General features: G+C 46.7%; 3 protein-coding genes across 3 annotated transcripts in view; all 3 read right to left on the bottom strand.

Moving 5' to 3' along the window:
* The window catches only part of LOC119445743 (monocarboxylate transporter 12-like), a 438947-nt gene that overhangs the window by 89446 nt on the left and 324339 nt on the right, over window positions 1-25162 (bottom strand). The gene's annotated exons all lie outside the window — the stretch shown is intronic.
* LOC119445742 (uncharacterized protein K02A2.6-like) lies at window positions 4191-5781 on the bottom strand. The gene has a single exon (XM_037710028.2). The coding sequence runs from the start codon at window positions 5574-5576 to the stop codon at window positions 4329-4331; it is 1248 nt and encodes a 415-aa protein (XP_037565956.1). The 5' UTR covers window positions 5577-5781; the 3' UTR covers window positions 4191-4328.
* On the bottom strand, window positions 5792-8405 carry LOC119444707 (uncharacterized; the record flags this gene model as incomplete). The annotated part of the gene is made up of 2 exons (XM_037709065.2): window positions 6960-8405; window positions 5792-5898 (listed from the first exon to the last, which is right to left on the bottom strand). Coding segments are annotated over exons 1-2 (1419 nt in total), but the record flags the coding sequence as incomplete, so codon positions are not given.

Raw genomic sequence — 25162 nt, 5'->3', positions numbered from 1 at the left:
GTTGGAAGTAGGAACACAAACCCACGAAACTTCGCAGTTCTTTGATGGACGTAGGTATAGGGAATTCGGCGACGGCACGAAGCTTGGCTGCATCAGGGAGAATTCCATCCTTGGAAATGACGTAACCCAGTATCGTCAGCTTCCGCACTGGAAATCGGCACTTCTTTAAATTTAGTTGTAGGCCGGCGTTTCTCAAACACGTCAAAACACGCCGGAGGCGTTGAAGGTGCATGGAGAAGTCCGGAGCCAAAATAACGACGTCATCAAGGTAGCACAAGCACGTGTGCCATTTCAAGCCGCGCAGAACGGTATCCATCATGAGCTCAAAAGGTCCTGGCGCAATTACGAAGTCCAAACGGCATGACGTTAAATTTGTAGAAGCCGTCGGGCGTGACAAAGGCTGTCTTCGGTCGATCGTCATCTGCCATAGGTACTTGCCAATACCCTGAGCGCAGATCGAGAGATAAAAAAAATTCTGCTGCTTGTAGGCCATCAACAGCGTCGTCGATTCGTGGAAGCGAGTAAAGTTCCTTACGAGTAATCTTGTTGAGCGCCGATAGTCCACACCGAACCGTACAGAACCGTCTTTCTTGGTAACAAGGACGACGGGAGATGCCCATGGACTGTGGGAAGGTCGGATCACTTCGCGGCGGAGCATATCAGCCACTTGTTCATTAATCACGCGACGTTCTCAGGCCGATACACGATATGGGCGTTGCCGCAATGGCGATTGGGAGCCAGTATCGATGTAGTGCGTAACAGTGGACGTCCGGCCCAGGGAAGGTTTCCCGACGTCGAAAGAAGTACGAAATTCTTGTAAGATGCACAGAAGCTATGATCGCTGGCCCGGTGTAAGGTCATCGGCAATAGAAAAATCGAACACATTTATGGGAAATGGGTCAGCCGTAGAAATCGAGCCGAGCGTACTGTAACGGGCACAGTATGTGTCTTCGGGAACGTCCGTAATTTGTATGCCTTCGATAGCTTCGACACTGCCCAGACATTCTGCTCCAGGTTGCAGCACAGGGCACGGGAACGGGTTGCAAATAAATATAGCACTAGAGCCCTGTGTGACGTTCACAGTCGCAAAAGGTAGCAATAGATCTTTTTGTCGAGTGGAAAAGCGGCCAGATGGAAAAAGTAGTCCGAGGGCGTCGGAGAGGCTGCTGTAGTACAGCAGATGTAGGGCGACGGGTCAATGACGGCTGCCTGCGTAGCTCCTCGTAATTTTGGCACATTGTAATTATTTCTGCCACAATGAGAGGATTTTTGGCCAGCAGCATGTTGAAGGCATCGTCTTCTATGGCTTTCATAACATTCCTGAGCTTATCAGACTCCGATATGGTGGCGTTGACTTTCTTGCATAAGTACAGGATGTCTTCGAAGTAACTTGTGAAGGATTCACCTACTTTCTGAGCTCGTTCCCGCAAACGCTGTTCAGCGCACAGCTTACGAACAGTAGGGCGACCAAAAACATCCACAAAAGACGTCTTGAAGCCTGACCACGTCGGAAAATCCGTTTCATGGTTGTTGTACCATAAGCTGGCCACACCCGCGAGGTAGAAGAGCACGTTGCTGATCTTAGCTGCTTCGTCCCATTTATAGTGGTCACTTGCCCGTTCGTAAGGTCGTAAGCCAATCCTCAACGTCAGTGTCATCCGCGCCTGTGAAGATAGCAGGGTCCCTGTGGCGAGGCACACCAGAGCACGGTGCCGGTGCAGGGGGAGGCACTTGCTGGGAGGCTTCTTCAGGCATGGTCGACGGTACGGTGCGGGGTTGAAGTTCCAGGTTGCAAGTTTTGATGGCGCAGCACGCTCCACCAATTGTAAAGTGTTTATTAGAGTTCGGAGCAGCGCAGCGGTGACAGTCAAGACGACTTACGGCTTTCAAGCACGAGAGCCGCTTCCGAGCAAGAGCGCTATACCCACTAGCGTCTGGGCCTACTAGAGCCGTACCCACTAGCATCTCTCTTCGCTATAAATTCTTTAAAATTTCCCTTCTTGTGGATGAGTATAATTTTGGCGTTCTTACAGCTTTCTGGTACACTTGAAATCGTGAGGCATTGCGTATAAAGGGCCGCGAGCTTTTGAAGTATGATATATTCTACATCCTTGATTAAATCGACTGTTATTGCATCTTCTCCCGCAGCTCTTCCCCTGGTCATGTCTTTTAAGGCCCTTATAACTTCACCGCTAGTTATAGAAGGGGCCTCTGTAATCTGTTCATCTCTACTTCGAATGAAAGTAGCTTGGCTTCTCTGGACACTGTACCGGTCAGTATGGAATTCTTCCGCTGCTTTTACTATAGCATCAAAATTCATCATGATAGTACCCTGCTTATCTTTCAGTGCATAGATTTTGCCTTCTCCTATGGCTAGTTTTCTTCTTAGTGAGTTCGTGTTGCATCTTTATTTTACTGCTTCCTCAATCTTTTCCACGTTATGACTTTGGATATCTCTTACATTCTTCTTGTTGATTAGTTTCGACAGTTCAGCGAATTCTATCTGACCTCTCGAGTTTTACACTTTCATTTTTTACGTTTCTTTATTAGGTCCTTTGTTCACTGGGAGAGCTGACCGACTGGTTGCCTTGGTGCCTTACCTCGCACTTCATTTGCTACTTCTGAGATCAACCTAGTTAGGGTTTCATTCATTACCTCTATGTTGTCTTTATCTTCCTGTTCTAAAGCTGCATATTTGTTGGCGAGCACCAGCCTGAATTGGTCTGGTTTTACCCTTACTGCGTCTATGTTGGGCTGTTTCTTCATGAGTAATTTTATTCTTTCTTTCTTCAAATTGGGATAAATTCTAGACCTCAGTAACCAGTACTTACTGCACTTTACCCTACCTAACACTTCTACATCCTGCGCTTTGCTGGGATCGGCAGAGAGTAAAAAAAATTATTTCGATCGTTCCTTGTTTTTCCATTAGGGCTTCTCCAGGTCCACTTCCTGTTGGTGTGCTGCCTGAGGAAGGTATTCATTAATCGGAGCTTATTCCTCTCCGAGAATTCCACCGACATCTCTCCTCTAGTGTTCCTAGAATCAATGCCGTAGTTGCGAATTGCTTGCTCGCTAGCCTGCTTTTTCCGCACTTTTCAATTACAGTCGCTCATGAATACATTATACTGAGTTTGCACCTTTCCCATTGCTAATTCAACATCTTCATAAAACTGTTCGATTTCTTCATCATCGAGACTGGAGGTTGGGGCGTAGGCTTGTACAACTTTCATTCTATACCTCCTATTCAGCTTTATTACGACAACTGCTACCCTCTCATTAATGCTGTAGAATTGATCAATGTTGCCCGCTATGTCCTTATGGACTAGAAATCCTACCCCAAATTCTCTCTTATCTGGAAGACCTCTGTAGCAGAGGACGTGGCCGTTAGTCAGCACTCTATAAGCCTCACCAGTTCTTGCCTCACTATGGCCAATAATATCCCAGACAATACCTGACAATTCTTCAAATAGCCCTGCTAAGCTAGCCTCACTCAATAGGCTGCGCATGTTGAACGTTGCCAGGTTCAGTTTCCATTGGCGGCCTGTCCGGACCCAGAGATTCTGAGCACCCGCTGCCACGTCGCAGGTCTCAACGCCGCCTTGGTCAGGTGCTCCGCAGCCACTGGGGACTGAGAGCCATTGGTAAATTGGAGGAGTCATTTTGGAGGTAGCAGCCGAATACTGCACCACGGAGGCCAATTCCTGTTCTGGTGAGGGAGTGCCTTTGTTGAAGCTTAGTGGGCCTTCCTATTCTGGTTGCACCTTGACTAGTATAGCCCCACTAGCTCCTGGCGATATTTTTTGCCGGTGTCAGGCGCCACTCCATGCTTCAAAATGTTGTGGACTGGAGGAGGATTCGGACTTACGACCGCCAGCTTAATAAAAAAATCGTATTCAACATTACACGCTTAGGCATGCAACACCGTAATCCTCCGATGTCACTGCAGGATGACCCTAATTAAATGGTCATTGAACTATCATTTGCGGCACAAACGCCAGGAACTCTCTGTTCATACTCTACATCCGTTATTAAAGAACGCAATAGTGGCACTGAGAGCCTCGTTGACTTCACAGATGTACTATCAGACTCGCTCTCTGTTACATCGTAGGCCGGACAGCGCGCTTGACGCAGACGAGGCAGACACAAGCTGACAAGCTGGAAGAATGGACGTTTATTTTCCAGTGCACGCCGAAATATAAAGACAGGTTAAGGAAGGAGGGGAAGGGAAACAAAGTAAGAAAACATAAGATAGCCACCTAGAATGGCACGTGTAGCGGTCGACTTCATCTGAGAAATGAAAAGAACACTGCAGTTATAACATTTCTCCATCAATAATACTGAAGACGCTGCACAGGTCTGCGCTCTCGCGTTGAGCGTCGGAGTTCCGTAGCCACTGTAGGTTCACGGTTTCTCTCTGGTGCGTCCAGGGGTTGGGGTGATGACTGACGCTGTGGTGGTGACGTTTCACGAGTTTCGGCGTTTGCCTTTGGCCCTGCTCCGGGAGTTTGTTGCGGAGTTTTCGAGATGGACGATCTTTCACTTTCCCTGTGGCCTTGGGTAGCCGGTGGGTCTTTCCTTGTGTGAACTTGATCAACGTGTCGCCGAACGAGGCCCTCAGGCGTTTCCACTGTCACCATCCTAGCTCCGTCTGCTGACTTTACCGTGCCCGTCTTCCACTTATCACCCTTACCAAAATTACGGACGTAAACATTTGTGTCTGGTGCAAGAGTCCAGTCATCCGATGTTCCCGATCTTTCTGCAGCCAAAGGAGGAAAACATGTGTCGAGGCGAGACCGGATTTGGTAGCCAAGGAGGAGTTCCGAAGGAGATTTGCCCGAGGCAAGGGGTGTTCTCCGGTAGTTGAAAAGTAATCTGCAAAGGCAATCTTCTAATCTGCCCTGGTTCATCTTCTTCAGCCCATCTTTAACAGTTCGGACAGCTCTCTCTGCTAGGCCATTCGACTGCGGATGAAACGCAGCCGTGCGCAGGTGGGTTATGTTATTGTTGTTCGCAAAATCAGCAAATTCTTGGCTAGTGAACTGCGTCCCATTATCTGAAACAATGGTGCGAGGAATGCCGAACCTGCCAAAGATGCTGCGCAGGCAAGTAATAGTCGAAGATGTGGTCGCCTGTTTCATTGGTACGGCCTCAATCCATTTGCTGTGAGCATCTACGAGAACAAGGATCATGCTTCCTTTGATTGGCCCGGCGAAATCTAGATGAACTCTCGACCAGTTTTCCTGGCAGGTCGGCCAGTTAACTGGCGGAGCAGATACCGGCATTGGTCGATTTTGGATGCAGCTTGTACACCCCGCTGACAGTTGTTCTATGTCGTGGTCCATTCCTGGCCACCAGAAAGCTGACCGAGCAATTGATTTCATCGCCGATGATCCTTGATGTGTCTCGTGCAACATGTGCAACATTCTATGTTGCGCGTTGACTGGAATGACAACTCTACGGCCCCAATACAGCAAACGGTGGGCCAATGACAGTTCCAGTCTGCGGTCGTAAAAGGGGAGTAAGCTTCGTTCTAATGCTTTAGAGCTTGAAGGCCACCCGTCTCTTGTGTACTGCATGACCTTTGAAAGTACTGGGTCACCTGCGGTCAGCGCCTGCAGTTCTTCTGCCGAGACCACTCCCTCCTGGACACATGCTAGTGCCAGAACGTAGTCAGGTGGCTCCCCTTCCGTGGTTGGCTCCGAAGTTTCTTGTGGCAACCTACTAAGCGCGTCTGAGTTCAGGAGCTGCTTGCCTGGCGAATACTGTAACTTGTAGCGAAATCCTCCCAATACAGCGCCCAGCGCTGTATGCGAGCAGCAGCCAGAGGCGGAGTGGGCCGATCCGGTCTCAGCAGGCCCAGGAGCGGCTGGTGATCTGTGACCAGGATGAATTCTCGGCCTAGAAGGTAATCACGAAACTTCATTACTCCAAATACGAGGGCCAATGCTTCACGTTCAAGTTGCGAATAATTTTTTTCTGCTTTCGACAATGTCCTTGAACGAAACCCGATCGGCTTGTTGACGTTCCCTGTCGTGTGAAAAAGCACTGCACCGATTCCTTTTTGCGATGCGTCGCACTCTAGTTTCAGCGGTTGTGAAGGATCGAAATGAACCAACACCCCTGCTTGCTGCAAGCACCGTTTTGCTTTATCAAACGCCGTTTGTTGCTCTTGTTCCCAGAGCCAATGTCTGTTCTTTTCCAGCAGCCGATACAGCGGAGCGAGCAGCGATGATATGTTCGGCAAAAATTTGAGTAGAAAGTGATCATGCCAAGAAAAGAACGAAGCTCAGCTACATTTTTCGGGCTAGGGGCTTCTGTGATAGCTTCGACATTCTTTTCTATTGGGTGCAATCCTTGCCGATCGATTCGATGGCCAAGATATGTAACGGACACTTGCCGAAATTTGCATTTGTCGAGCCGCAGTTTAACACCACTCTCGCGGAAACGCTGCAGAACGGCTTTTAGCACGTCGTCACTTCCTGCTCTTTCGGACACCAAGACATCGTCCAGATAAGCTTGCGCGCCTGATAAGCCTTGTAGAACTGTTTCCATTCTGCGTTGAAAAATGGCTGGTGCAGAGGCAATGCCGAAAGGTAATCTGTTGTAGCAGAAAAGACCTTTATGCGTAGTAATCACGCATAACTGGCGCGATTGCTCATCGAGAGGGACTTGGTTATATGCGTCACGTAAGTCCAGTGTGCTGAAATGTTTTCCACCGCTTAAGGACGTGAACATGTCGTTGATTACTGGCAACGGGTACTGCTCCAGCTCACATGCCGAATTTAAAGTGACTTTGAAGTCGCCGCAAATCCTAACGGTGCCGTCCTTCTTAAGGACAGGTACAATGGGCGTAGCCCACTCGGAATGCGGTACCGGTGACAAAACGCCTAATGCCACGAGCCTATCAAGCTCTTCAGATACCTTGTCGCGTAGAGCGAAGGGAATAGATCGGGCCTTACAGAACTTGGGCGTGGCTCCCTCCTTCAGCTGTAGGTGTGCCGGGGGTCCTTTGATGAGGCCTAGATCCGAGCTGAAAACATCTGGAAACTCGGCGAACACGTCAGCAGTGACCTGCGTTGTGGTAGACGGCTGTGCGGTCAGCGGCTTGGCTGAGAGGCTGAGGACCGGGGAGCCTGCGTCGCTCAGAAGGGAAATTAGGTCTCGACCACATAAGCTTGGACCGGGGCAATCTAGCACCACCAATGCGCATTCTACAGTTGTATTGTCGTACGACACTGGCAACAGGAGCTCTCCAAAAACTGGCAACTTTCCGAGGTAGCATGATAACTTCGTGCGTGAAGGCCGTAGCGAAGGCCAAGCGTTTTTGTGCTGCTCAAATAGCTGTCGAGACACGACGCAGACCGGGGAACCCGTATCGATAAGCATTGATACGTCCACACCTCCCCATGTGAAGGTCCGTCGAATTGGGGGCTTCACCTTTACCTCCCGCGTAGATTTTAGCGTCCAAATGTGCATGCTATCCTCTATGTCTTCATCTGTCTCCCCTTCCTTAACAGTCAGTACTCTGCCGCGAAATCCCCGGGCTCCTTCTCGAGTTCGAGGCCTTGCGCTTTCTTCGTTCCGGCATTTTACTGCTAGGTGACCACGTCGACCACAGTGATAACAACGAGCATTACTCCAACGGCAGGCATTACTGTTGTGCTTTATGCTGCCACAACGCCCACATTCTACCGGTACCTCTTTCGTTGAGGTTGACTGCGCCTTAATTTTAAGCACCGCCGACGCGTCTGCGGCCATTTTATTGGCATCCTTGTCTGCAGCTTCAGCCGACAGTGCCATCGTTTCAGCGTCCTCTACGGACAGATCTTTCTTTGTCAGGAGTTGTTTCTGCAGTGCGCTCGATCTTATGCCGCACACAATTCTATCTCGTAGCATTCGGTCGAGCATAGTACCAAAATTGCAGTTGTCCGCAATTCGACGAATTTCAGTAATGAATTCTTGGACAGACTCACCGTCAAGCTGGCAGCGGTTGAAGAAGCGGAAGCTTTCGGTAATCTCATGGCGCTTGGGATCAAAGAACTCGTCCAAGACTTTCACGACGTCTTCGTACTCCAAAGAATTCGGCTTCTTCGGCGCTACTCTTCCTGCTAATATTTGAACGGTTCGCGTGCTTAAAGCTGCCACCAAAAGTGCCCGTTTCTTTGCCGATTCCGTCACGCCCGTTGCCTCAAAGTATGCCTCTGCCTTGATAACATAGGCCTTCCAGTTGTCTCTTTCGTCGTCGAAGTCGGGCAGTTGCTGGTGTGCCATCGTCGAGTCGTCGCCCCGTAGCGTAGCTGCTGTCCTGCTTCAAGGTTTTGCCAGGGGTTTTGCTTTCCGTTTCTCGTCGCCACTGTTACATCGTAGGCCGGACAGCGCGCTTGACGCAGACGAGGCAGACACAAGCTGACAAGCTGGAAGAATGGACGTTTATTTTCCAGTGCACGCCGAAATATAAAGACAGGTTAAGGAAGGAGGGGAAGGGAAACAAAGTAAGAAAACATAAGATAGCCACCTAGAATGGCACGTGTAGCGGTCGACTTCATCTGAGAAATGAAAAGAACACTGCAGTTATAACACTCTCACTTTGTGGTCCAAACCCTTCAGTGCGACCCACGCATTAAAAAAAGCGCGCAAGTTACGCGTTCAAGCCTACAAGAAGATTCGTGCTTATTTATAAGTACTTCCACGCACTAAATGAAACTCTGATGCTGCCGTCTTCTAAATACTCGTGCGAGACATGCAAAGCCTTAGACATACCCTTGCATAATACGTCGAAGAGAAATTAAATCTGTAGAGTATACCATTACTAAAAGCGATCAGCGTGCGTGCGGCAACAACCATCCGGCGATTTTTAAAAATCAGATGAAGTAGACTGCAGAATAACCAGTTTCGAACCTGATACAGCGTTAGTTTCAGAACTCGCGAAATCCGAAAAGAAAGTCTTAGTTTAACGGAGACTCACGAGAGCTACCTACATATCTCGGCGAAGAAAAAGCACTGACGCTATCCTTTCTCGAGCGTTCTGCTGTCACGTTTTCATAAATTTACAGAACCTTCCTAAAACTCAAAGTTGTTCCAAAGCAACCTCAGAGAAATGAATAATAATGAATGCGACTTACCAAACGTGCCTCGAATGAAATGCACTAGTGTCAAACAGAACATCACTTGTCACGGATTCGCGCCGAAGCGTCGCTCATCAACTGGTGCAACTTGCGTGTGACCTTCCAAACTACATGAAACGGCGCCCGTTAATCGGCGAGTCGCTGTCTCGAAACTATGCCGTACGATGAGACCACGACGTCTTTGGCACCCGTTAATTGGCGTGTCACTATCTCGAAACAATATGCCACACCGTAAGATCACGACGTTTTTCATGTCATTCATATGTAGTATGATAAAAATCGTCGTTAAAAGATCTGCCGTGAGTGTTCGCAAATGTGTTTTATACCACACGAGAATCGCATTCTTCGGTAATTGCTTTTGTAAGTATTTGCCCGGACTAATAAAACAAATGCAGCATGATACTAAAAAAAGTACGTACTCACTACCTTAGTTTAGGGCTCTTGCACGGCAGACAGTCTGCACAGTAGGAACAATGAGCCTGTTGTGAATGTGGCAGCTATGAGATTAGAATCCTGTACCATATTTTAAATCACTAAATATCATTGAATTACAGTGTTTGAGCGAACCAAGCAAGCATGTAGTGTTGTCACAGAGGTTTTCTCAAGGTAAGTCGCAAGTTCATTGTGTAATTACCTATGATCATTGGGCTGACAAGCGACACCGGCACCATGCCAACGCCAATGATCCCACTGGAGGCCGCCGTCCTGTCCACTCCCAGGTATTCCGCGAGTAGCGCGTACCGGATACACAGGATGTAACCTTGGGAAATTCCCACCAGTGTTGCTAATGCTGCCACCGGCCGCATAAAAGTCACTTGTGGAATTGTCACCATGCACACACCAAATACCACAAAGCTAAACGCGTACAGAGGTCGGCGGGTTGAAGGCAAACAGTCCGCTAGCAGCGGAACCACGATGCGGCCCACAAGTTGGCCTATTGAAGAAAACGTCACCAAATGTGTCGCGCTGTCAAGCTCTAGGCCTTTGTCGATCCCGTAATCCACGATTGTTGACCGGAACTCGACGCCCGTGTAGTCTCCAACAAGGGTGGCTCCAAGGAGAACGTAAAATGAAGGCATGCTGAAGAGGGCCAGGACTTGCTTCAAGGTACTGCTGTCGGGCTGTCTCGTTTTCTCCGTTCGGTTGGAGCACCGCCGTTTTTCTGGGCTTCTTTAAAAAAATTATTACCAAGTTCAAATTATCTCCGATTTAACTGCAGGCAGGATGGAAAGTAGGGATGGAAAGTAGTGGCGAAGTAAGAGATACTCAGGGGAATTCGCTATTATTTAACATGCGTTTGGCACAGCAGTGATAAAACCATGCTTCAATGAGTGACTTCGTCGTTGTCAGTACAATAGCCAGCAAGCAATAATTTCTGGTTATTCTTAATAGCAAACAACTACACTACTTTTCTATTGCCCACTACAATAACCATTTCGCATACTTTACTGAGGGGAGCACTTGCAAAATTTATGACGTTCGATGTCCGCTATAAACCACCTTAAATTCTATAATGTTCCAGCTGTCAAAATGCGGTTGCATTACCTTTGAGGAGGTGCGTTGTCATCGTCTATAGTTCCGTGACTCCGTTGCGTGGAAACCGCGTTTTCATGAAGTTCTGGGCCGTTTCGTTTGCAGCTGAGTCTGCATGGGGAAGGGTTCCTGGCCAACAACACAATCGCGACTGAGTTCATGACAATAGCCCCGTACAATAGCAGTGCACCTTCCAGGTTATAAACTTCCACCAGCCCGACGAGTACGAACTGGCTGACGACAGCTGACAAACCAAATGCGATGAAAACGAATGACGTGGCAATGGTACGGTACTTGTTGAAATGTTGTAGTATGTATATGGTGGAAGAAGTGAGGAATATTCCATGTCCAAAGCCTGCGCGGTAAAACAGTGCGTTTTATTCATTGCTCACATATATTATTTAGGTGAAGAATTTTGTCTCCTGCGCCAATACCAGGAACTAACAAATCTTAAGATAACACTTGCATCAATGAATTAATATTGAATAAAATAAAACATCCCAAATCTGTTCTCAAAACGAGCGAACAGCTAAGCATGATTTACCGAAGTTCATATATAAACTAAAGAAACGTTATTATGGCATATTAGTAAAAAATACCGGTATTGATAAAAATTTGTGGGAGGCAACTACAAACTGAGAACACTAATAACAGTGAGGTAAGTGGTGCGTTCCAACTGGTTAGCTACATTGAGGGCAGGCTTGCCGCGCGAAATATTTAGTCTTAATTAGTTAAGAGGACGTGAAATGAAATATTCATATCAAAACAATATGAGGATAGAATTTTCTTCGCTCCATTACCAAAGGAACGCACTGACTGTAGGAGTACGCTTTATTTCATTCTGTCAAGCGTAACTGATTCATGCTTGTGATGAGTTTTTACGTAGTTGAAGGGACGCTTAGTTTAGATTCATATTCATTCCGAAAAGAAGCGAAAATAAAGTGAGCTTAGCTCGAAGCATTCCAGCGTGAAACCAGAATCCTGTATTTTAAACACTTTGAAGCGAATGCTTGCATGATCTCATCTGTAACGTATCTAATGAAATGTCGAAAGTGTATACGTAAATTATTGACCACAAATCCCTTTTCTTGTTCTTCTTAGTATAACGCTGAATGTTTGGGGATATTGTCTAAAGACCGTAATGGCGCGCGTAGCAGCCTCCCTATACAATACCCTGTTAAGAATGCGTCTACGGCACCCACTCATATGGGAGCTTTTTTAGGTTACCGAGTCCCGCTTACAAGCTAGCAGAGCACAACGAAATATTATACGGTAAATGCGTACTGCTAAAACACAGACAAGGCAAGAAGAAGCTGGGACAAACCATACACAAAAAAGATGCACCCAACCACGTCGAGGCTACCGAGCGTTTGCACCTTCACTTGTTATTATTCTCTGCTTTTCTTATTTTTCAATTCTTTAACCAGTGACAAACATGACACAATTTTTCTGTGAGCTAAAAATGCTCTTTCCAGTGTGTGATGCTCGCTGTCCTCACGGAAAAAAATGTCTGTAGTGCTGTCAGTCGGCCTGGCGTAGCACATTTGTCGAGTTCACATCGTACAGGTTGTAATTCCAACAAAGCCTGACGTGTCGTTTTTTATATGCGAAGCATTTCTTGCCGGCGGCTCTGTCCGTCCCTCCCGCGTCTCCTCCCCCTCTCTCTCCTCTCCTACGCTCCCCCCTTTATCTCCTCTAGGAATCCTCTACGGAGCGGCGCCCGCGTACGCACCCCCACAGCGCATGCGCGTCCCCTCCCCCTCTCCTCCTCTCCTACGCTCCCCCACTTTCTCTCCTCTAGGAATCCGGAGTGGCGCGCACGACAGGTGGTGCGACAGCTGCATACTTCGCTGGACGCGCCACGGTAGTTCCGCGGAATGAAAATGACGGAGCGCGCGCGCCTTATTCTCTCTCCTGTGCAGCGGCGCGATGAGCGCTCGGGCCGCTGCCGTGAAACCATCTCCCGCTCGGGGTTTTGGCACGTAAAAGCCCATAATTTAATTTTTAATCTCCCGGCTGCTCAAGTTAACCATCTCCCCGCTGCTTCGCATCCACACATGGTCCCCTTTAGTGGGAGATGGAGTAATTTTTTTTACAATAGGGGCAAATGATGTTGTGAAAGCAGTATATACGGCCATTATAAAAAACAGTTCCACTAAAAATAGACGTAAATTTTGTGAAAAAGCGTATTCTTCATAAACTAGGTATTGAGCCATACGATAGGCGCACAGCATCACTAAGGAATGCTTGTAATATTTACCGGGAAGCATTGTCTGAGTGACGTAAAAGTGATATTTGCTTACCGAGGACCACGCCTAATGGTATTGTCATCCAGATGATGCTGGGAGCAAAAGCCGACAGTATTAATGCAACTGGTGTGAGAATCGTGCTTAACAAAACGATGTAGTAGGTCTTGATGCGTCGTTGAAGGGCATACACGACCAATCCTAGGGAATGAAGAGATCTTATTCGTTATCTTTTATTAGTGTCTTAGGCTTACGCTAGTGAGACTCTGCGCTGCCAACGATATACTTATTCAATGAGTAATAACCTTATTACGTCTCGGGGTGGAAAATCGCGTCAACATTGTTGTGCTTGTATGCGATATTCTTGATTATGTTAAGGCATGCAAAATAAAAAAGAAACGTGATAACAAAGAATCAAGCAGGACGCGACAAAGTACGAATTTTCACAGAAGTACTCGTGCTTTTTATTGTTGAAGGGTACACAAATCCGTCGAGTTTAATCCTTTGGGCGCCTTTGGGCACTCGGAACTCATTATAACGAGGGTTCATGGCAGTTATCCTTTGGTGGCAATGGTTACGTGCACATTCGAGCGGAGATAACTAGAGAGTTATAGCTGAGCGGGTTTTCGGGCCAGCGGGCGAGCGGTGACGCCACTGCGCATGCTCGGTGCGCTGGGGCGGCCAGCGTGTTTACGGAGCGGGCCGCTCGCTCACTCGTCTCCTCTCCGCAGCGGAGCGCGCGCAGCGGGCCATTGTTTTTGAGAAACAAACATAGCGATCACCGCTAGCACGAGCAGCAGTGGCATGTCGTCGCCGTCGTCTTCGCGCGGCGCTGCTACTATGAAATCATACAACTCAAACAAAGATGTATATTTATTTAACACTAGTAGCCTAATAAAAGCAGAGCCTAATAAAAGTAGGCTTGACTTATATTCTTTTCGCAGTAACTCCAACCTTGTTGCACAGGTGGTGAAGCAAAGTAACCACTCGACCGGCAGTAACTTCGACCTTCTTCGAAAGGTGGCGCAGCTAAGTGTTCCGCTCTCGCGGCTCGACGGAATGAGGGATCGCTGAGCTAACTGTTTGTTGTTTTGTGCGTCGCTCAGCTGCCGTCTCCACTCACCCCGCTCGGACCGCTGGCCCGTAAACCCGCTCAGCTATACCTCTGTATTATCATCGCTTCTTGTAATATGTAACGCGGGCCGTGTACTTCCGCAAATACCCTTGCCGAGATATTGAAGTTCTGTTCTCGCAAGTTTTAGTGATGTGTTCTCGATTAGATTACAACTGCACTGCAAACTGCGAACACCTGCGCACACCTACAGCAAAAATTCCGTCACACTACTAAACAAACTAAACAATGATCTCGCTAATGTGCATGCATGGTGCCTGAAAAACACATTATACATCAATCCATCGAAGACAAAATTTATGGTATTTCATTCCCCTCAAACATTATTCATAGATTCCTTAGTTGTATCACTTAACAATCACATAATTACAAGATCTGGGTCAACCAAATTTCTCGGCATAATCTTAGATGAACACTTAAAATACAACCGCCATGCCCAATCTCTTGTTCAAAGAATTTCTTTTGGCATTCACGTTATTATCAAATCGCGCTCTTTTTTTCAGCCAAGCATTATCTTGTCTTTGTATTACGCGTATATTCACAGTCATCTTTCATATTGCCTGTCGTCATGGGGTAATACATACTTCACTCATCTCCACCAACTAGAAGCTTTACAAAAGCAAGCGGTACGATTGATGACATTTCAACCTTTTACATCTCACTCTGCTCCCATTTTTCGTTCCCTACACCTTCTCCCCTTGCGCATGCTACTCAATCATAAACTGTTGCTAATCATGTTCCGCCTCATAAATACGGAGTTAGGTATTGAAAGTTTTACCCGTACTGACCTCACTAATAATAATAACACAAGGTTTTCCGCACGTCGCAATTTGCTCCTTCTTAAATTCGAACTAACTATGGGAAATTTACTGTTATGTTTTCAGGTATATCATTGTGGAATTCGATTCTGTCCGATATCAAATCATGTGCATTTGAAGCCTTCAAGCGTAAAACTAAGGCATATTATATTAACTCATTACAGAACTCCTAGTATTTTTATTGTGCGATGTAAACTTTATTAAATATATTTTTATTGCACTGTTCCTAATTTTCTTTTTATATTTTGTATTTTTAATTGTTTTTTCTGTCCCTATCAATTACATTACAGCATTGCTTGTTCCCCATGCTACCACCACCTAGTTTCGTATTAAAACGCTGTTTTTTTTTTCTTCCCGATGAAGACTTTTCTGTGTTGCATGTTCTACATACTACAACCACATTTTTGCACTCAAAGCTCTGTTTCTTCTTTTTTTATCCAGTTTTTTTTCTTTTTGTTTGTTTTGTTTTTGTTTTTGTTTTCGCTGACAAACACAACCTTTGTATGAAGTAGCCTGCTACTGTTGCCACAATTGTATTAACCCCCATTTGTTTCCTGTTTAGGAGGTCCCCCCGACAGTTTTTTACTTCGGGACCTCCGATTGTGCAATTATACCTCACCTGTTATATTTTTTGTACTACTGATGAAAATAAATTCAACTTCAACTTCAACCTCTAGCACGCGGGATTATTGTACTGCAGTATGATTTGCTCCACATAGTGCTCGTTACTGTGTCAAGACAGTTCCTTTCACACTGATAGCGAAACATTGTCATCCACCCGAATGTGGCATGAAGCTACAAAAGAAACTCATACGGCGTTTCTCAGAAAGAACGACTCGCAGTTGAGGAAAAATTCATCCAGCACTAGGACGAGTTTTCTGCCACACGCCGAATAAGCATTGAATGAGAGTTATGCCAACGTGAAGGTATCAATTTAGGTATTGTAGTATATACCTCAACAGAATTGGATGTTCTAGTTTTTGTTTCAATTGTCCATGACTGTGCATAGGGAAGTGATTGGGCAATGCGTAAGAACGACTCATGTAGCAAAGCGAGAAGCAAACCGTTTTACCACAACAAGGTCACAGCTGCATAAATACCTGAAAGATGGCTTAGCATATTGGCAACGCTGTTTGGCCAGGCTGCCATTTCCCTCGTTATATCGAACTTTTCCACGAAAAGTACGAGGAGGAGACCGAACCATAACCAGGGCATGCAAACCAGAAACGCAGCTGCAGCCATTGTAACCGGCACCGCCCAGCAGCGATCCATGGTGGTTGTTCCACACTCTGGACCTAAAGAACCTCGTGGAACAAGGCTCGGGTGGATCTTCTCACATCTGCCTTTTACGGCAACAGCAAATCAGTTGGCTGCAAAAATGTTTTATAAATATTATTGTCTAGTAGATCCATGTAAGCAAGAGTCAATCTAGTGCAGCATAGAATGTGAAAAAAGATGTAGGGCTTGTTTCGAACGCACTTGCTATGCTGAGCGTGCTCAGCGCCTTGCTTTAGTCTCAGCGGCAAGCTGAAACTGGCTCGGGCAAGGCTGCCATGAACAATCATGTCGTGGAAAGCTGGTAATCGAACACGAAGACTGCGCCGACACGCTTTTTTCTGATAGATGTTATTCTCAGAGTAACGCTGTGGCAGGTAACAATTCAATATTATATTTGAACGTAATGTATTTATGTAGTGTCAGTTAAATTCCTCATCTTTCCATTTTTTTTTCGTTATCCAGCGTCCCTCAATGTATTGCAGTGGTATATAAAGAGATTTCTCCACCCATTTTATTTAGGAAACCTTCAACAAAAGTATCAAGGCATCTGTGTGATAGGTAAAAAATCCGCATATATATGCATATATATACCAGAGACGCAGTGAAACCCAGGGGCTCGATTTTTGTTCATCATGACCGCACAAACCTATCCGACGATGAAGCAAAAGAAAATACAGGGGGGGAATTAGCTGTGGTTGAAACTGAAATGTAGAAAATAATGGAGAAAAGGGAAAGCAATCTGGCCGAAATGATAACTTGCCACCGGCGGTAGCCTAACCCACACCCTCCGCTTTGCGCGTGTATTGCGTTACTAGTTGTGCTATGGCGTCTGCTATCAATCCGACCACAATCTTGGGTATTAATATTTACTATATTGGGAAGTTAGCCAGCGTCACTCAGAGCCATGGTGAGCGGATGTGGAACATTCTTAGTTTGTTGGTTAAGATAACAAGTTCCATAGTCGTACACATTCGTTTCACTTTTCTTCGTTATTTTCTTCAGTTCGATGTCAACCACTGTGAATTGCACTGTGTTTTCAATAGCTTCATCGTCTGCTGTATGAATACGGTCACAATTATATATATATATATATATATATATATATATATATAACAGATTAAATAACACCTCTTTTTGATGTGCGAGGCCCAACCGTGCTCTTTCACCTAGACCAAAAATAAAAGGTAAATATTAGCGCATCTAGCTTGCATAATTATAAAAATAACTGTAGGCTTTCGTTTTTAGGCTTCTAAGCATTACATGCTTAATCTGGCAGCCGTCTTTGAAGGTGCCATTCTCAATTTTTTCTGCACTCCTAAAATACAGGCAACATAGTGACCTTTAGTTATCGTTACTGCTAGTAACGATGCGCGGTAATTTGTCACGACTTCGATGTAATTAGAAATGGGTTTGCTGCGCCAAGTTCACCCCATCGTCATGGACTATAGTGCATGAGCCACAGTGTTCATAGCCGCGGCACACTGCACGTTACCGTCAGGATCCTGCAAGATCTCTCTCGCTCCAGCTCTCGGCGGCTCATACCCATATATTGTTGTTGTTGTTGTTGCCTCAAAACATGGCTCCAACGATATCTAGCGCGGATATGAGCCACACGTGATTTCTTACTTACCTTCCTTCTTGCTGTATTTATTGTCCCTGGCTCATACCCGCATATCCAATGCGGGCATCCGGCAGACCTGACTTTATTGTCGGTAATCGTAACATATCTGACGAGCATGTTATGTTATTGCTGTCATGACCTATCAGTCATGTTAGTCATCCGTTTTTACACCTGTGCTAAGGCAAAACTGGCACACAACCGCCACGGACATGGAGACTAACCGCCACGCCCATGGAGCTGAAATTGTTATACACGCCGGTCGGCCTACGGTCACGATGTGCGCGTACCGAGCGCGCGGGCGTACTCGGCACCGCATCCAACGGTACGAGCGCAAACCGAGGTGCTCCAGCGAGTCAGCTGCGAAGAAGACGATGACGCTCGAGTCAATGCTGATGATGATAGTTTTTTTCTACACGCGGACATGAACCTGGGGAGCCTAGCTTTTAACAGCTTTGCTGTAAAAGCAGGGAAGAGATTGATACGACCTGATTTTATCTGTTACAGTCATAGGTAGCGCTACGAGGTAGATATAGAGGAAAAAACAAGATGAATGAAATGTATACAAAAATGCTAGATAAAAACATGCATAGCATTCCTGATAATGTCAAGTAGGCTAGGTGACTATTTCTCACCGCCCCGCTTTAAAGGAGATGCCATTAAATCATCATCATGATCATCACGTGTTTGCCATAATGTCGATTACGGTTGCAGCACACGCTATGCGACAAATGCAACGGGCACAGCGCCCACGCCTCAAGGACACATATACACTGTGTGCACACGTGCGTCATGTGCGCACGCACGTGTACGGAAGTGCTGCATGCCTACTCATTCTCCTAGGCCCTCCGCCAAGCGCAAGTGCATTATTGAATGGCACTTTCAAACGTAAATTGCCTCAGAAAATTTTTATAGGCGCGACTTACACAGAAAATGCGACAGCAGACTTCTCCACATGTGGGAAGCTAAGCAGTCGCTGCAAAATAGACTTCAAGGTCAGAAGCATAACAGAAAATTGAGAAAGCGCATAGCGCTCCTCAACAAAGAAATAGAAGAATATGCTGCGCAATTGAGCAAGCAACAATGGGACGAGATATGTAATTCCATGGACGGGCAATTAAGCACCGGCAAAACCTGGCACATGCTTAGGTTCTTGCTGGACCCTGAGAATAACAAGAAAAACCACAGACAAGCCATTAATAAGTTAATACACGCCTATGAGGGCACGGAGGAGGACTTTCTCAAAGAATTAGAACAGAAATACATAACACAGGTACCCCCTTGCAACCATCCTAGCTACAACGGGAATATCAACGCAAAATTAGACGAGGAATTCACGGAGGCAGAAATCCGCGCGGCCCTACAAAAGTTGAACACCAAATCAGCCCCAGGCCCAGACGGTATAACAAACAAGACTCTCAGGAACCTCGATGATGGGTCGATCACCAACCTAACGGAATATATGAACGAGTGCTGGATAAAAGGAGCAGTACCAGCTCAATGGAAGAAAGCGACGATAACGCTTATTCCAAAACCTGGTAAAAAGCTTTCGATCGACAACCTCAGACCGATCTCCCTGACATCCTGCGTCGGAAAATTAATGGAACATGTAATTTTAAACAGAGTAGATAACTTCTTAGAGGATAATAACATATACCCAGATGCAATGATAGGATTTCGCAAAAACCTTTCGACACAAGATGCGATGCTTCAACTTAAGCATCAGATAATCGACTATAAAACGCGCTCTACAAGAGCCATCTTGGGCCTTGACCTTAAAAAGGCTTTTGATAATGCCAACCACGCAACCATATTGGAAAACATCGAGCGATTAGGACTAGGGCAACGGACGTATAACTATATCAAGAGCTTTCTATCAGATAGGAAAGCAGTCTTTTCCGTCGGAGGACTCACGTCACCCGAAATCGACATCGGGGGGGCCGGCACGCCGCAAGGCTCTGTCATCTCCCCGATGCTGTTCAATCTCGTATTGATGGGACTCCCCGAAAAACTAAATACATAGAGTCCCTCAATCACACAATATATGCGGACGATATTACTATCTGGGTCTGTGATGGCAGCGACGGATCAATAGAACAACGACTCCAGACCGCAATAAACACAGTAGAGGAACACCTCATAGGAACAGGCCTCACATGCTCTGCAGAGAAATCCGAACTTCTCTTATACCGCCCCACACTTAGGGGCAGGCCTCCTAAAGGATACGACAGAAACAAGGCTCATGAGGAAATCAAGCTACACACCAAGAACGGGCGGAATATCCCAATAGTAAATCAGCTCAAGGTACTGGGTCTAATAATCGAGAACAAAGGTACAAACGGGGAAACCATAAGGAAGTTAGACACAAAGGTAACGAACACCATGAGATTAATCAAACGAATTACTAACAAGCACCAGGGTATGAAGGAAGAAAGTATCATTCGGCTCATACAATCATTCATAATCAGTCAGATCACATACATAGCAGCCTTCCACAATTGGTTTGCAGCTGAAAAGACCAAAATTAACATCCTCATAAAAAGGCATACAAACTAGCACTAGGGATTCCAATCAGTACAAGCACAGATCTATTCCTTAAGTTGGGACTCCACAACACACTGGACGAACTCATAGAAGCGCAACAAACATCCCAGGTGGAACGACTAACCAAAACCAAAACAGGACGGCATATACTACGCAAGCTAGGAATGAATTACCACAATCAATACGGGGAAAAGACGACGATAACGAGAGAAATTCGCGACAAACTCCTAGTAACAAATATACCCAAGAACATGCATCCAGTTTACAACAAGGGCAGACGCACGAGTAGAGCAGAGAAAATGATCCGAAGCTATGGCTCAGACGACAGAGCAGCCTTCGTAGACGCGGCTGAATACACACACAGAAATAGCTACGTGGCAGTAGTCGTAGATCACACCCAAAAACCCCTTACAAGCGTGTCAGTTAATACCAAACATTCCGAGACAGCAGAGGAGGTAGCCATTGCACTAGCATTGGTCTCCACAAATGCTCAATACATAATTAGTGATTCTCAGGCGGCCATTAGAAACTATGCTAAGGGTAGGATCTCTCCTGAGGCGTGGCACATCATCATAGTCAACAAAGCAAAATTCTCTAACGCAGAGAAGAACGGCAGGCAATTGCTCTGGTTCCCAGCGCATACGACTCCAGCAATTCACGCAATCAACCCCAACGAGGTAGCACACCGCGAAGCTCGAGGTCTTACTCGCCGAGCTGAGCAAGGAGTGACTTCCATTGGTCAGGGAAACGCGGAGGAGGAAATCTGGAGAGAAAAAGACAGATTAACAAGATTTAGCGATATTACAAAATTCTATCAAAATCAGAGGCGTATATTACCACCGCCTCACACTAAACTGAACAGAACTGAGTCCGTTGCTTGGAGGCGATTACAAACAGAAACCTATGTGAGTCCCGTGCAGTTAAAGACTTTCTACCCTGAGATATACGCCAGCGATATATGCAAGCTATGCAAGTCTGCTAGAGCCACCCTTCAACACATGTTGTGGGGATGCACAATATATCAAGAAAAAGTGGCAGTCTCCCCGGAAAATCTACGGGCGCGGTGGTCGGCCACGCTGCTCAGCTCAGAACTCCAAGACCAACTTTGGGCCGTCCAGCGAGCCATGGATGCCGTGCGGGAGCAACAGCTCCCAGTGGCCATCTAGGCGGCCCCAGGCCCGGGCCTCCCAATCGCCGGATTTAAAATAAAGTTATGTCACTCACTCACGACTTACACAGAAGCTGCAGAGATCATAGCTTCGGATTGCAATTGCAATCTACGAGAATAACGGCATCGTCACGCGACGATACTGCCTGGTGGCGTAATCTGATAACGTCGTCACGTCAAACTTGCCGTCACGTGATGGCGGCTTCGTCAAGTGATGATGTCACCTGATCACGTCGTGTAATGCCTCTTGGTGAAGCAGCACACTGTGCACTTGCCCTTTCTTTTCATGGTCTCCGGGATCGGCCCACATTTTTATGTGAGCCAGAGACGCGCACGCGGACACGAGAAATCCCTACCAACTACAGCCTAACAGCTTCGCTGTAAAAGTTATATCTCTGCGTCAAGCAAACATGTACATGACAAGACAAATCGTTACGCACAGCTTCATTTGAAAATCATAGTGGTTTCGCAGGCGCAGGCAGAGCGAATTAGCATGCATTTTATCAGGCAGCAATAAGCCAAGCTATGATAACACCAAACATTTAGCTCGAGCACAAGTCAAAGAACTGTAATTCCATGTGGCATAATAAACTTCAAGCAGTGCTGTGTCATGGTCCTGGATGTTCTTTCATTCATTCGTTCTTTATTATTACAACACAAAATATACAATCTGAGTAATTCGTCAGCCCGCCAAAGCAAAGATGCTTTTGTGCGGGACAGGGCAGTGTATGATAACAAATTCAACTTTCTTGACCTTAGTTTTTACATGCGTGGTTCATTATAATATGTCTTGGCGTCTTGCCTGTTTACTCGTATGAGCAAGAAGTGTCGACTCTGTGGGCACAACCAAACATAATTCTACTGCACCTTCTAAAATGAAAATTTTTTGGTGAGATAATGTATACGGTGGCGGGCATGCAAGTTGCTCCTCTTACTCGACTTTTCGCAATAAAGTATGCATAATCTATCCAAGATCATTCAGAAGATGTATCTTCTTTACAATGCTAAGTGAACCTATACTTGAGTTGAAAAAAAGTTTACTAGCATTGCGACTCGGTGTCGACGACGAAAGACGGACTCTTGGAGCAGGCGAAGAGGAGGCGAAAAGCTTCATACAGTATGTACAGATGCAGTAGGTAATAGCAGGTAATACCATACAACTTGGAGTTGTAATAAGCCCGCATATATAAAACAGATCATGGCCTTGCTGACTTGCAGTTTTCAATGTAGACAGGAAGTTCTCTTTCCACATGCACCAAGGTTCGCAAACATCCTCTAAGAACCGCAACTCATGCGACTTTTTTGCTACACCTCTGAGCAATTGTCGCATGTTTAAGACTCGGTCTTGGTCAGACAACCATCCGTTGTATTCCGCTGCGGCCTCATAAAAAGTGATCCACCCTTCTGGGTTATCCGAAGACCCGTCAAAAGTTTCAGGCCGTAAAATTTCAATTGGGTGGTTTCTTTTGTGGCGTAAAGCAGACAGCAGAGTTTCCGTCATGGCATTCTGTTGCAAAAATTGTTGCTGTTGCGTCGTTATTGCCCGAAGAATTGTTGATATCTTGTCACATGATGCTGCACGACCGAATGGTCGTTCAAGTACAAGCTGGTTAAACAGGGTCACTGGGATATTCACCTTCGCCGAACCTCGTTTAAAACAAGCTCTTCGGGCGACATAGAAGCTCGATCCAGAACAACATCCAGGAGCTCATCCGTTGTTGTGTCCAAAGAGAGGTCGACCGGGGAATCATCCTGAACTTGGTAGCCTTTGAATACCACTCGGTCGTTGTACTTCTCCACGAAAAAAGTCACCCACATCTTCGTTCACTTGTCGGCTGCGCCAAAATATGTAATAAGCCCGCACATATAAAACAGATCAAACAAGCGTCATGTCGCCATTTCTAACTTCTTTATTCCCTTCCTCAATCCCTCTGCTCCCTCCGATGTTCTCAGACTTCTTCTCATTCGGTACGCATCAGGAGTATGAGGCACCAGACCGACGGGGCAGCTGGTGGCGACTCTCCCCCTCACAATCGGCGGGGTCTGCCTTAAATCACTTTTCGGGCTCCTCGCCGGCAGGAACGAGGCGGGGCGGGTGCTGACGTCACCCACGTCGCATTCTTTCTTCGTCGCGGTGAATGCCTAGTGCTGCTTGAAGTCGGAGGAGGACGGTGTATCGTGGCGACCAGCTAGACTTTGGGTGTCATCATAGTGTGCTCAATCCAGCCACTGCGGACATGTTGGGTAATTTGCAATGACTTTGGAAGGTAGAGGCTGTTGTGGTGGGTAGTGTCTTGGTAACGCAATCTGACGTTAGCGTAGGTTGTGAGCGACGTCCAGCCTATGAAATCTGTAGTTCGAAATCACAGCCTGCCAAAGGTTGCCGTAGATTTCCGGCCCTTGTGGACGTAGGACATCCGAAACGAGGCAGTCGGGCTGCGTGCGACTTGCGTCGAGATAGGGTAAGTGCTAGTCGCGTTATTGATGTAGCAGCGATTTTCGAGCTTACGACACCAAATGGAAAAGCCGCCCCTGTAAAACTTTGGTAGCCCAGGCATCCGCGGGATGTCGCACCACAGCGTATCGGAAGGTTCGCCTGCTGCTGCTTTTTGCAAATATCGGATAGCGGAAACATAAGGGTTGTGGCGGTCGTTGAAGGCTTCACACCGGTTGTGCCTTATAGAGCGGAATTCGCACTTTTTTGAGCCAGTGGGATGGCGTCTTAGTCGATCGCTGATGAGTGAGTTGACCCGGAATGCAAGGCGGAAGCTTACGGGAACGTACAAGGAAGGAGGTCAGTGGACCATGGAGGTACCAAGAGCTGTCCTGTTTGGGTCAGCGACTTCAATGATAGGATTTGAGCTGTACTTAAGATGGGAAAAAAACCTGAATGCTGGGGCTGACACGTACGGGTGTTCCGTACAGTTAGACGCCGGTAATATCTGATGACAAAAAAGGCTGAATGAGACGACGATTCACATGGGTAGAGGTGTCGTGATGTCGTGGCAAACAATAAAGAATCTCCAACTGCGCGTCACAAAAAACAATTAAGAGGTAGTTCACGCTCCGCGCCAATCGTGGCTATGCTCTGGATTATTTAACATTCTTGTGCCGAATAGTTTTGTTCCACGTCCACCTATTGATGAATGTCGATCTGGGATGGATTGACCGCCCACCGCACCACCGACGGGCCAATCGACGACGACGACCGCGTAGCTGCGCGCTCCGCCACCGGCGACACAAACATTGGCTGCAGCTTCTGTTCCAAGCAAAATAATTTCCGCTAGATAAAGTGATGCCTAAAACGTACACTTTAAGAAAAAATGTCACAGTTTCGCCCTAAGGGCGAAGCAATGAATGCGATAACAACACAGCAATGTCATACGAAGTAAGGTGAGCGGCTTTGGTAGCAATATCAATTGTAGTAAACATGAGCTGATTAAGTAAGCAGGTCTGCTGCGGCGTAAGTAGACCGACATGAAGAGAGACTCGATGACCACGAGAAGGCGCGTGTGAAACGGTGGTGTTGACGAGAAGCGCTTCCCGTGGGCAGCGCGTGCGAAGGGACACACCTGTAGCGCTGCACTGCCGATCCGGGCAGCATCGCATGTGTAGCGTGCGTTGGAAAATGTGGCCCGACTATTACTAACTGAATGAACAAGCGTGGTGTGAGCGCGCACAAACATGAATAGATCACACT

The sequence above is a fragment of the Dermacentor silvarum genome, chromosome 3 (assembly GCF_013339745.2).
Source record: "Dermacentor silvarum isolate Dsil-2018 chromosome 3, BIME_Dsil_1.4, whole genome shotgun sequence".
Lineage (NCBI taxonomy): Eukaryota > Metazoa > Arthropoda > Arachnida > Ixodida > Ixodidae > Dermacentor > Dermacentor silvarum.
This window is presented reverse-complemented; position numbering and strand designations above follow the sequence as displayed.